The 13,594-nt window shown below is 44.7% G+C and overlaps 1 protein-coding gene and 5 non-coding genes across 6 annotated transcripts in view; all 6 read right to left on the bottom strand.

Moving 5' to 3' along the window:
* Positions 1-48: 48 nt before the first annotated feature.
* Positions 49-13,594, bottom strand: part of ZRANB3 (zinc finger RANBP2-type containing 3) — a 62,359-nt gene continuing 48,813 nt past the window's right edge. The window contains exons 16-21 of the mRNA XM_054177079.1: positions 9,522-9,623; positions 4,902-5,044; positions 4,011-4,136; positions 2,908-3,295; positions 1,573-1,704; positions 49-1,083 (exon numbers count right to left, since the gene is read on the bottom strand). Of these exons, the coding sequence (XP_054033054.1) occupies positions 985-1,083; positions 1,573-1,704; positions 2,908-3,295; positions 4,011-4,136; positions 4,902-5,044; positions 9,522-9,623 (990 nt within the window). The 3' untranslated portion in view covers positions 49-984. The remainder of the gene's footprint in view (positions 1,084-1,572; positions 1,705-2,907; positions 3,296-4,010; positions 4,137-4,901; positions 5,045-9,521; positions 9,624-13,594) is intronic.
* LOC128899364 (5S ribosomal RNA) lies at positions 10,763-10,881 on the bottom strand. The gene has a single exon (XR_008463068.1). It is a non-coding gene; the product is annotated as a 5S ribosomal RNA (ribosomal RNA).
* On the bottom strand, positions 11,402-11,520 carry LOC128899379 (5S ribosomal RNA). The gene has a single exon (XR_008463081.1). It is a non-coding gene; the product is annotated as a 5S ribosomal RNA (ribosomal RNA).
* On the bottom strand, positions 12,051-12,169 carry LOC128899382 (5S ribosomal RNA). The gene has a single exon (XR_008463083.1). It is a non-coding gene; the product is annotated as a 5S ribosomal RNA (ribosomal RNA).
* LOC128899384 (5S ribosomal RNA) lies at positions 12,831-12,949 on the bottom strand. The gene has a single exon (XR_008463086.1). It is a non-coding gene; the product is annotated as a 5S ribosomal RNA (ribosomal RNA).
* On the bottom strand, positions 13,469-13,587 carry LOC128899383 (5S ribosomal RNA). The gene has a single exon (XR_008463085.1). It is a non-coding gene; the product is annotated as a 5S ribosomal RNA (ribosomal RNA).

Below are 13,594 nucleotides of genomic sequence, written 5' to 3' on the forward strand. Positions count from 1 at the left end.
TTTAGAACTTTTAAGAATTTTTCTTGTAAGGATAACCCAGGAGGCTTTTCTGCCCATTTTAACTAGATGTACTTGAAACTGCAGTCATGTACTTGGAGAAGAGGCGGTAGTGTAGGGATGTGCTTTATGTGCTCCTCACTACTGCATTACAACATTCAAGGAGTGAGGGAAAAACAGATGAAGCATTAAAAACATCACCAAGAAAACCAGAAATGTGTTTATTTGAGGAAATCTGAAGTAACTGTGAAGAAAGCTACGTAAAATGGTCCAAAATAATCAGCATCTCTGCAGCCTGGTTCAGGGGAATGTGACTAACATTTGCCAGAAACTATCATTGGTAATATTTATTGTTCCTTAGCATGGATAAGTTTCTAATACAAGCTGGTCTAAATAAGAACAGATTCAATACACATTAATTCCTAGATGCCAAAGCCCTCTGAGCAAGGCCCAGTGCCAACAGTAGACCTTTCACAGCTGATGAGAATCGTGTAAGACAATTTTAGAAGAGACAAATCACCTTCATGCTATTTTTGTCATAGATACAAAAGCCTGTGTCTTGTACAGCAGTTTTGGAATCTGAACCAAGAAAAGACTTTGAATTCTGATATCTTCTTGGTCCAAACTATGCCCAGTACGCCTCAACCCAATGAAAGTTTCAACAGAATTTCCTGGAATTCTTGCAGTTGTAACTGTGCTGTCACAGGAAAACAGCAATGCTTTAAACTCACACTGCAGTCACAGAGATTTAGCTTTAAACCGCAGGGTCATAAAAAATATAACCATGATCAAGTACTTTGGATATCCTCACCCAAGGCCACCTGACAATTAGTGTTATAAATGATGACTTGGTTTTAATTCCTCATTTTCTTCTCTCTGCTACCACCATGACAGACTACAAAGGTGCTTTTTTAAGTCAGTGCATGAGGAAAAGTGGTGGAACTGTGCTGGTTTCTAAGTTACAATGTAAGGGAATGGATTTTGCACTCACATCTTCACAAAGAACTTGGTGATATCACAGCTGTGCTTTGTGGCTAAAGAACGTCTCTTCAGCTGGCTTCTTTCCTTGGCCTGCTTTGCTGTTCTCTGCAGAAGAGACAGACAGGTCGGGTCAGTCTTGTTACTTGGTAACAGCATGCTCAGGGGAAAGCACTGGCCACCCTTACACTTCAGTCTAATTTCACAGTAGGTAACATCGTAAGGGGACATTTTCCCAAACCCAGAGGAGACTGTTGTATTGTAATAGATTAATGTCCCTTTCCACCTTCACTGTATGGGATGGAGAGGCTGGTAGTACAGGGGCTGGGGAGGGACCTACCTACCATCTGCTGCCACCAAGCCCTGCCTGCCCCCACGTCATCCCCTTGGACATGGGAGAAAGACTCACCTGAGGGGTCACGCAGGGTGAGATGGTGCCAGACTTGCATGGGGTGGTTGCAAGCCCAGGGTCAGGCTATGTTCCTTCCAGGGGTCCCTGCACCCAATATACTTCTGTGGTGTGGTAAATGTCACCCTGGTGCAGACGCCACAGCACTTCTCTGTGAGAGGGTGAGGATGTCTGTCAACACTACTCACCTCTCTGTGGCAGACTGTACACAGAGTCTGAAGGTTCACCAGGGAGCACTGTCCTCCTCCACTATAAACAGGCTTGATGTGGTCTACCTGCCAGAACTGTCCTTCTGTTGGGTTCGTTATTATTTCATTCAGCTGCAGTAAACAAAGGACATGACATTAGAAGTGTTAGATACTCCTTCTGAACATGTGTTCTGTTAGAATGAGAGGATAATTCAGGGGAGCAGCTGTTTATGGTTCTCATCAGAAGGCAAGCAAGCATTAGCATTTTTCTGTTACTCCCACTGAACAAGCAAACAACTATAACTTCAGCTGGCATATTTTCTCCTAGCCTGCAGCATGAAGCACATCAGTGGGTAAAGGAAAGACAGAGTAGAAGGTTCAGTTTCTTTGAGTGGCAGAGTAGCTCACCTTCAATGCCACTGTATCATCAAGTGCTAATATTAAAACCAAATACAAATAAACAAGTAAAAATGTGCTATAGCTTAAAGCAGACTCCAGCTAGGTGCCTGTCATGTAAGGTTTTGGTCAAGACAGTGGGAATTGTACTATGGAGCATTCTGAAACCTCAGGTGAGAAGGCCAAATGTCAGCTTTCAGAAGGTAACTTAACCAAAACAGAGTGCAGTTAGCAGGCTTTAAGAAACCCTCACTCCACCAACCCTCAGTCTTTGAGAAGTGCACCACCTTACTTTACAAAGCTGCAAGCAACAGAGCTGATCCCCTGCACACAAGTAACAATAAATTTCTTTTGCAAGTTTTAGTGGGGCCTGCAGAATTTATTTAACAGTTTAGAACTGACAGCTTCTGAAGCAGAATTTCAACACTGCAACAGAAAATGAAATAGCATTTTAGTTTCTGAATAAAAATAGCACTTCTCAAAGGAATATTCTGCCTCCCTGCTCCACTGCCTTCAAGCCAGTGAAGAGGCAATCACACTGTAGAAGAATAGTGGCAGTAGGGGATGCATTTCGAGGAGCTGTGCCAACTGGCTTTTGTTAAGCACCCAGCAAACGTGCTGCAAAGTAGGAATAACTTAGCACTGCTAGACTACATCCATTCTTAAATTGTTTCATAACCAACAAGTTCATCAACAAAGTGCATTTCAAGTACAACCAACTGTGGTATTTACATCCACCCCTGAAGACTCAGAATCCTGATGCCTGCACCTTTTAGAGACGAAAATGTGTTAGAAAACATTGGGATTTCATTTTTTTCTATATTTTTTAGGGATTTGCTTTTTCTTACTCTGTTGTGGGTGCCAAGTTAACTTCAATCTTTAACCTGTAAGGAGAACTGTAACAGGTTAGCTGTACTGCTTAACAATCAGTACTAGTACCTGCCCAAGAGGAAGCTGAGACATCCAAGAACTCTCCAGAAGTTTCTTTCGCTGATTCTTGGGAGCATCTCTGACGCTGAGATAGAGCTCCTGGGCATTTTGATTACAAAGCTGGCAAACTCCATGTTCAGTTTCAAACACTTTAGTCCTGAGGTAGCTCTGACTGGAGCGAATGGAGAAGTCCTCCTGGCAAGCATGAGAGCAGAACCGTGTGTCCCAGGCACTGGCCTGGCAGCCTGGCTCCGCTGTCGGCTGTTGACAGCTAAGACAGAGGGGGTTCTCCTGGCTGTCCAGGGCTTGCAGATAGCCTTTGGGTGGGGAGGAGCCTTCAGCTTTAGTATGCTCTGAAGGAGGAGCTGAGGGGCCTTTTCTGTTGTCTGAAAGTGTCCTGTTTGCAGAGAACAAAGTACAGTTGTTAATAAAGGAGGTATTCAGCAACACAGTTCAGTAGATTTTTATGCACTGTGTATTTCCATAAGATATATTTAATGCTCTGAAATACCGATTTTAGCTGAAATAATATCTTGGTCACACTGATTCCTGTGGTGCTTGGCTTATGTTTCCATTTAAACAAAATTGGACAATAGAAGAGATTCTTCTTTTGAACATTTTCATACATTTACACATGTGCACAGAGTGGTTAGCTGAAATAATGCTGTATTTAAAAAGAAATGGTGGTTTCTGTCAGGCATTACACATGTAACATGTAAAATATTTCAGCCCCCTCATTAATAGAATTAAAAGAAACATCTTAATGAAATATTTCAAGGTGGCATGTTCTAAAGTTTGAGGCAAAATAGGAGAAAATTGGATGTCCCCAATTTGCTGTTGACCTCACAAGCAGGCCTGAGCTGAAGTTCTTTTTTTCTTTAAATGAATTGTGTAGCTATTTTCTTGTTTAGTTCTAATCAGACTCAGCTAATTAGCAGCTATGTCAGCAAACAACAGATGTAATCTGAATTATTGCACTAGCTTATTGGGTAAGAAACTTGCTGTAGTGCCAGGCACTGTATTTCAGCAAGGTAAACACAGTGAATTAATTTTGCAGCCGGATCAATCCGGGGAGGAAGAGCTTCATCACCTCACTGCAGGAATAAACTTACATTGTGGAAGGACCTGATTGTTCAGCAGAAGCATTTCCTCCGTCTTTGGAGATGAGGCGCACACTGCCCCCGCTGCTGCTGGCTTTGCTAAGCGAGGCTGCTGCTACGTCCCCCTTGGTCAGGTACCTAAAACAATGCAAAACTCTGTCAGTACTACAAAGGAAAGAACTTTGGCTGCAGCACGACTAGTGTGACCTATTCTCCTAAAACTGTCCTCATTTCCCAGATGAGAAATTACTAAGTTGGGGAGAACATAGTTCACCATCATACTTCCTTATTAAATAATTTATCTTTTCCTAAAACAAGATTCAGCTCTACCCAGCAAACAGGTAAGTTGCTTTGTGTGTAACAATTAAAAAATTAATCTGGTGTTGCCTGACAGGGATATGGTCTCATTTCAGTGAAGCTTCCCAGCAAGGAAAACAATAGTTTTGAGAAATGTCACCCACAGAGAAGAGAACTCTTTAAATTAAAAATGAGTAGCAGACAGCACTGGAGTAGGCTGTGAATTATGAATAAAGCACTGTACCACTGATGGCAACTGGTGATTTATTGCTGCTTCCAGGTGATGAAAACAAGATTCTTTGACCTTATTTTTCTATTGAGTCCCTGAGGTCAGGATTTTTCCTCAAAAATCTCTGGCAAGTTCCAGATGTTTAATGATGCAGCACAGCTAAGCCAGCACTGCTGCTGAAAGCGGCACAGTGCCACGCAGGGAAGCAGACGCTTCCAGTCCAGCAAATTTACTGACATACTTGGCGCCTGTGTTTGTCACTGTGTCAAGAAATCACACAAGGACTGCTTCAGTCTCAGCATCATTCCACTGGAAGTTAAATACATCAAACTTCCTGCAGCAGTTACTAAGGGGAAGAGGAACTAAACCCCACATACCTTTTTGTGCTGCTGGCCACTGACTGCTTTTTAGACAGCTCCTCTGCAGCATGAATAGGACTACAAAACATCTGACCACTTTTTCTGACAATCCTCTGCTTCATTGCTGTTAGGTGACTCCATTCTTTCACAAACCTCAGTATCTGGTAGAGAATGTTACTGTCAGCAGCATGACAGGCATCATACAGAACTACTTAATTAAAGAGTGCTACAAATTCAGACATTCAAAATCGGCTGAAAACAGCTGCTGTGATCAGAGATGGTCCCTTCAGGTCATTTTTCACAGCAGTTGCAACCCCACACTCTTACCTGGTGAAGAACTCCAACAGCTTTGGTACTGACTACAAGACTGGTATGTGTTGATCCAGAAGACAGAAAATAAGGCCAGAAACAGCCTTTACTAATCTAAGTTATAGTGACAGGAGAAGGGTTTCTTGATAAGGCCTCAGGTAAATATTTCTTATGTAAGCAAGACTTCACTGATGGGAAAAACAAACATGCAAAGAGTTTTCTTCTTACAACAGCCATCCTGCTGTTGCAGATAGTCAACAAGAAAAATTTGCTTCTCTACTTGAACAGCATTTAGAATTGGGCTTACAGACAACCTTTCTTCTTTCCTCTTTTCTTTCCTTTAACCAAACATGCTTAACATTGGATTAATAAGCTACAGCCCCCTGATGTGTTCAGTTTTGGGCCCCTCACTATAAGAAGGATATTGAGGTGCTGCAGGGTGTCCAAAGAGGAGAAACTAAGCTGGTGAAGGGTCTTATGAGGAACAGCTGAGGGAAATGTGGTTATTTGGTCTTCAGAAAAGGAGGCTGAAGGCAGACCTCATCACCCTCTACAACTCCCTCAAAGGAGGGTGGAGAGAGGTGGGGGTTGGTCTCTTCTCACATATGACAAGTGACAGGACAAGAGGAAACAGTCTCAAGTTGTGCCAGGTTGAATATTAGGAAAATGGTTATCAGGCACTGTAACAGGCTGCTCAGGGAGGTGGTGGAGTCACCATCCCTGGAGGTATTTAAAAGGTGTGTGGATGTGGTGCTTAGGGACGTGGTTTAGTGGTAGTAGCTTAGCAGTAGTTAAATCATAAAATCAATAAGGTTGGAAAAGACCTCAGAGATCATCAAGTCCAACCTGTCACCCAGCACCTCATGACTAACTAAACCATGGCTTCAAGTGCCATGTCCAATCCCCTCTTGAACACCTCCAGGGATGGGGACTCCACCATCTCCCTGGGCAGCACATTCCAATGGTCAATTACTCTCTCTGGGAAGAACTTTCTCTTCACCTCAAGCCTAAACTTCCCCTGGTGCAGTCTGAGACTGTGTCCTCTTGTTCTGGTGCTGGTTGCCTGGGAGAAGAGACCAATCCCCACCTGGCTACAACCTCCCTTCAGGGAGTTGTAGAGAGCAATAAGGTCTCCCCTGAGCCTCCTCTTCTCCAGGCTAAACAACCCCATCTCCCTTAGCCTCTCCTTGTAGGGCTTGCTTATTTCTGCACAGCTTTGCACCATGGAATGAACATGAAGCACACAGAGTCTTCACCATGCTCTGTCTCATTCGGCTTTCTTCTGGTAACTATTTCCCCTTACCGTAAATCCAGCTGCATACAAGCCTTGAGCCTTTCTTTTTTTTGCAGTGGTAGCTAGGTGCTCTTGAGGACATCAGTAAGCATCTGTCTGCAGCTTTAATGTCTCTGAAAAGTCAGCTTGAGCCATTAAATATACCTCCAAATGGGCATGGGATTGTGAGTTTTATGCAAGCGGTTGGACTTGATGATCACAAAGGTCTCTTCCTACCACAACAGTTTTATGATTCTAAACTGAAAGAGCCATTCAGTTCAACCTGGTATTTGTCTATCTCTTAAATGTTTTCCAAGTTGTAAAATTTTTCACTACCTTACTTGCTTTGAGGTTATTGCATACCTTTATAACAATGCAGTGTCAGAAAAACACAAGTAATATTACAGTAAATTAGCGAGTAATGACATGAGAAATCAGATCAGCAAATTCTCTTAACAACACATCTGTTTTAATGGCAATCCTCTTTTTTGTGGCATTTCAGTGCAGCACACAAAGACCAGACGAGCAAGTAGAGAAAGGCTCAGCCATCAAAGTAGTCCCAGGACAACAGTTTTGAGCAGATAACCAAAAAATTGATATACTCTTTAACAGTTCTGGGCCTCTCAGTTTAAGAAGGACATTGAGACACTTGAATGTGTCCAGAGAAGGGCAACAAGGCTGGGGAGAGGCCTTGAGCACAGGCCCTATGAGGAGAGGCTGAGGGAGCTGGGATTGTTTAGCCTGGAGAAGAGGAGGCTCAGGGGAGACCTTATTGCTGTCTACAACTACCTGAAGGGTGGTTGGAGCCAGGAAGGGGTTGGTCTCTTCTCTCAAGCAACTAGCACCAGAACAAGAGGGCACAGTCTCAAGATGCACCAGGGGAAGTTTAGGCTCAAGGTGAGGAGAAAGTTCTTCACTGAGAGAGTTGTTGGCCATTGTAATGTGCTGCCCAGGGAGGTGGTGGAGTCAGCGTCCCTGGAGGCGTTCAAGAGGGGACTGGATGTGGCACATGATGCCATGGTTTAGTCATGAGGTCTGTGGTGACAGGTTGGACTTGATCTTTGAGGTCTCTTCCAACCTTGGTGATTTTGTGATTCTGTGAACAGTATTTCAGAACAAAAATGGAGACTATAGCACAATACTGACCAACTTTTCTTATTTTGCATTTAGAATCTGAAAGTATAACAAAGATGCTCAGAGGCACTTAATTTCTGGTACTGAATCTAAGATGGTTTTTAATAGGCTAGAGAGACAAAAAAAATCCTTTGAAACTGTAAACTGACAGGACTAGTATGTTTAATGGATTACCTCAATAAGATGTAACCACAGAACAGTGAGGAGTGAGGGGAAAAACTGTTCCATATAGGAATTTAGAATTTATAACATGGCTGTTTGCTTCAGCATGTGTATAAAAGTATTTCATCCCATAATTTCTGCAACAGAAAATAAATGGGAGTAACACTATAACAACTGAACAAGTGGCTTTGTTGTTTTTTCCCCATTCTGTTTCCCTACTCTTCCTCACCAACTTGCAGCTACCTGTAGCAGTCAGTGTCATGCTGTGGCTGAAAATGGACTATGGGAAGAATAAACACATTGTGCAGTATGGACTTTAGTGTGACTTCAGCTTTTTGGGAACAAACTTCCATACTTCAAGATTGGCAGCGATGCTCCTTTTCTCCTTGGAGTATTTTTACATGGTAAATGTTAACACAGATGAGCCTCACTTTCTCAGAGTTGGAGCAGCAAGAAAGAAGACAATGAAATGGCAGGATATAATGGAAACAGAAAGAAGAAGGTAGTTCCTTGATTCTTTTTGGGAACATTTACCAATACAGATCTTCTAATCTAGAGGAGAAGTTTCATAAAGCAGAGCCACCCCCTGCCCACAAACACAGAATTCTCAACTTGTCTTTTCAGCCTAGCAAATAGCTTTGGAGTCCTTTGGCAACACTTGTGTTACACACTCATTAACTGCTGCACAGAACTGTTGGTTGTATCAGTCAGGTACCAGTCTCAGAAATTAAATTTCCAGCCCTGCTGGAAAACCTTCTGAAAAAGAATCAGTTCCATTCCTACACGACAGAATCTGATTTTCCAAATTATATTCCTCTTTAAATGGAAAAGGCAGTTAAGAATTAAGCAGATAATAATGCACATCTAATTTAACTTCTCTGTTTCCTTACTTCAGTACTTGGGTTTACAATGTTAATGTTCTCCCCATTATGAATGTGATCTTTATTCCTGAATTAACTGAAGCTCCATGTCTCAGTGAAGCTGCACCTTGCACTGCTTTGGAAAGTGTTAGAAGCCCCAAGGAAGAAGTGAGAATGGAGGCCTGCTCAGAAATGTAGCTCTGATACAGTCTAGCACATTCTTCTTCATAATCTGCCTCGTTTAATTCATAACCTTTAAAAAGCTGTTTTGTTGACTTATGAATGTTAGCTACTAACCCTGTAAATGAGAAGTTAAATGATGCCTGGTTGATTCCATCTACAGAAATGTTAACAGGAGGTGTGATAATTTGCTCAAGTAACAGACTGCATAATTAATATTTACATCAACATTTATGAGATCTGCTTGCATTGATGAAACTGTGCCTAAATCCCAAGGCTTGGAATTGTTCTGCATTAATTAAAAAAGGTCAAAGTCCCATTAAATGCACAGAATCACACAGAATACATCTGCTTGGAAGAGACCTCAAAGATCATCCAGTCTAACCCTTGACCCAGCACTGAACGGTCAACACTAAACCATGTCCCATAAGTTACAGGTCTACATGCTGCTGAAACACCTCCAGGGATGGTGACTCCACCACAGCCCTGGGCTGACATTCCAATGTTTGATAACCCTTTCAGTGAAGAATATTTCCTAACATCCAGCCTGAACCTCCCCCAGTGCAACTTGAAACCATTTCCCCTAGTCCTCACACTTGCCACCAAGGAGAAGAGGTTGGCCTCCTCCTCACTCCAACCTCCCTTCAGGTAGTTGTAGAGAGTGATGAGGTCTGCCCTCAGCCTCCTCTGTATCAGTGTGCCAGTAGAGTTTGTTCTTACCAGTGAACGATTTCGCTTATGCTGGAAGGTGTCTGGTAAATCCTCCCAGTTATCCAGCTGTATGTCCAATGGAATGAAATTATGGTTCAGTGGTTCACCATCCTAGACAAGCAAACAGTTTTGTTTACAGATAAAATGAAACACAACCTAGAAAGAAAGTACCTGTTCCAAGTGAATTATCCTCCCTTTCTACTGCATTTAGTCCCTCAAGGTAAGATTTTTCCAGAAACAAACAAAAAGCCACAGATGTATGATAATAGGACAGATGGAAGAACTATGACTGACAGCAATATATCTGAAAGTAAACAGGGTGAAAATTTTCAATGTATCTGCATTTCCTTCTTTGCAGATTATTTAAGGCAGTTTGTGTCTGAACTAAAAAGATGAAATTAGAACCCTCTTGATTAAATTTCCAAGGGAAATGAATGATTGTAGATTTGAGAATGTCACTTCATTACAATTTGAAGTCAGAATCTTAGATACAGCATTGTTTATTATCCTTCACTTGTTTCTCTAAGTGTCTCAACAAGTGCTCCTCCACTTCATGTTTAAAGAACAAGTTGTCCCAGTGGGTACATATGACCCAGGAACTCACTGATGATTTGCAAATGTTCAAAAGAATGAGTCAAAGCAGAATTCCCCAGTGTTCAGTGGAAAGCTTTTGTATGTATCTGGTACAGTGAAACTCTAACTGAAGCCAAAACCAACCCAGACCAATATACAGTTGCCCAAATTCCGCGCAAAGTGCATCTCTATTGTGCCAGCTGTATCAGCCGATTGAAAATGAATTATCTCAAGGACTTGCCCTCAGTTATTAGAGATGCTTTGCAGTTGCACTTGAATACACTGACTCAATTAGCAGCTTCGAAAAAGAGTTCTCGGCAATAATTTCTATCCCTTAAAAGCAGGAAGTGTAAAGTCCTGACTCTCCCTGGAAAAATGACATGGAAATTTGCTGGTTGCCAGTTTCTATATGGCTATTAAAATGGCAGATTAATGATTATGTCTTTTATTCAGGTAGTAATTGACTTTTACACTCAATAAACTACCACCATGCTCCCACCCTGCTGAGCCCACCAGAGGACTCCCACACAAGAACAACAAAGGGCCACCCAACATCCATCACCAGCAGCAAGAAGCCTGAGGACACTCCTTCTGCAGCTGCCACTCCAAACTCAAGACTGCAACCTCCCAAAACTAAAATCAGGCTGCCCAGGAAAACCTGCGTGCAAAGAGGCAAAAGCCTACAGCACCCAGTATTCCCAGGCAGTCTCCCATCCAAGTACTAACTGGGCCCAACCCTGCTTAGCTTCCGAGATCAGATGGGATCGGGCACTCTCAGGGTGGTGTGGCCGTAGGCACTGCAGCAGCTGCCAACAGCCCTCTCGTGCTACCCACACAGCTCTCAACACCCCAACCCTCACACTCCCCCCGGCACACAGACTCCCAGACAACACATCCACCTCACACAGCCACCACCACACACCAGAACACACCCCCCTGTTACACACACATGGCTCCTTCATGCAAAAACAACCCTATCAAAACAACACACAACCCTATAACCCATGCCTCAAATATGAGACATGACAGTGGACCCTCCACAACATTACCCACTCCTACTCCTACAACATCACCAACCACCACACCTACACATCCACTTCATAATACTGCTGACCCAATGAGTTATCCAAAAGAACGCTCACTGAAATGCCATTATGCTCTTACCCTGTTGACCAGCCCAGCGGACCACCATGCTAGTCCGACTCAAGACTATGCCACAGTTGTCACCACAATGCTGCCCCTCTACAATACCTAACCCACAGTTCCCCCAGACAAAAATCAGGCAGCCCTGGCAAACCTGCGTGCAAAGAGGCAAAAGCCTACAGCACCCAGTATTCCCAGGCAGTCTCCCATCCAAGTACTAACTGGGCCCAACCCTGCTTAGCTTCCGAGATCAGATGGGATCAGGCGCTCTCAGGGTGGTGTGGCCGTAGGCACTACAGCAGCTGCCAACAGCCCTCTCGTGCTACCCACACAGCTCTCAACTCCCCAACCCTCACTCCCCCCTGCACACAGGCCTCACAAACATCACACCCACCTCTCACACACAGCCACCACACACCAGAAAACACCCCCCCCTCACACACACACATTGCTCCCTCATGCAAAAACAGCCTGCTCAAACACACACAACCCCACAGTTCACGCTACAACACTCAACCATGACACAGCACCCTCCACGGCATCTCCTACACCTACCCCTACAACATTTCCCACCACCACACCTGCACAATCCACTTCACAACACTCCTGCTCACCTCAGGTATCAAAAGACCGTGCAGTGAAATGCCGCCACGCTGACCCACCCAGAGGACCGACAGATTAGTCCAACAGACAGCCACCCAACATCCATCACCAGCAGCAAGCGCATGAGCCTTGTTGCAGCTGCCAGTCCAAACCCTGCTCCTGCAGCCTCCCAAAACTAAAATCAGGCTGCCCTGGCAAACCTGCGTGCAAAGAGGCAAAAGCCTACAGCACCCAGTATTCCCAGGCAGTCTCCCATCCAAGTACTAACTGGGCCCAACCCTGCTTAGCTTCCGAGATCAGACGGGATCGGGCACTCTCAGGGTGGTGTGGCCGTAGGCACTGCAGCAGCTGCCAACAGCTCTCTTGTGCTACCCACACAGCTCTCAACACCCCAACCCTCAAACTCCCCCCTGCACACAGGCCCTCACAAACATCACACCCACCTCACACACAGCCACCACACACCAGAACACACACACACACACACACACACTGCTCCCTCATGCAAAAACAGCCTGCTCAAACACACACAACCCCACAGTTCACGCTACAACACTCAACCATGACACAGCACCCTCCACAGCATCTCCTACACCTACTCCTACAACATTACCCACCACCACACCTGCACATTCCACTTCACAACACTCCTGCTCACCTCAGATATCAAAAGTCCTCTCACAAAATAACACAATGCTCCCACCCTGCTAACCCAGCCAGTGGAGTGCCATGCAAGTCCAACAAAGGGCCACCCAACATCCATCACCAGCAGCAAGAAGCCTGAGGACACTCCTTCTGCAGCTGCCACTCCAAACCCAAGAATGCAATCTTCCAAAACTAAAATAAGGCTGCCCTGGCATACCTCATAAAATCATAGACTCAGTAAGGTTGGAAAAGACCTCAAAGATCATCAAGTCCACCCTGTCACGTGACTATTAAACCATGGCAGCAAGTGCCACATTCAATCCCCTCTTGAACAGCTGCCTGCAAAGAAGCAAAAGCCTATAGCACCCAGTATTCCCAGGCAGTCTCCCATCCAAGTACTAACTGGGCCCAACCCTGCTTAGCTTCCAAGATCAGATGGGATCGGGCGCTCTCAGGGTGGTGTGGCCGTAGGCACTGCAGCAGCTGCCAACAGCCCTCTCGTGCTACCCACACAGCCCTCAACACCCCAACCCTCACACTCCCCCCTGCACGCAGGACCTCACAAACATCACACTCACCTCACACATAGCTACCACACACCCTCACACACACACCCTCACACACACATGGCTCCTTCATGCAAAACAACCCTATCAAAACAACACACAACCCTATAACCCATGCCTCAAATATGAGCCATGACAGCGGACCCTCCACAAAATTACCCACTCCTACTCCTACAACATCACCAACCACCACACCTACACATCCACTTCATAATACTGCTGACCCAATGAGTTATCCAAAAGAACGCTCACTGAAATGCCATTATGCTCTTACCCTGTTGACCAGCCCAGCAGACCATCATGCTAGTCCAACTCAAGACTATGCCACAGTTGTCACCACAATGCTGCCCCTCTACAATACCTAACCCACAGTTCCCCCAGACAAAAATCAGGCTGCCCTGGCAAACCTGCGTGCAAAGAGGCAAAAGCCTACAGCACCCAGTATTCCCAGGCAGTCTCCCATCCAAGTACTAACTGGGCCCAACCCTGCTTAGCTTCCGAGATCAGACGGGATCAGGCGCTCTCAGGGTGGTGTGGCCGTAGGCACTGCAG

Source organism: Dryobates pubescens, chromosome 2, assembly GCF_014839835.1.
Source record: "Dryobates pubescens isolate bDryPub1 chromosome 2, bDryPub1.pri, whole genome shotgun sequence".
Lineage (NCBI taxonomy): Eukaryota > Metazoa > Chordata > Aves > Piciformes > Picidae > Dryobates > Dryobates pubescens.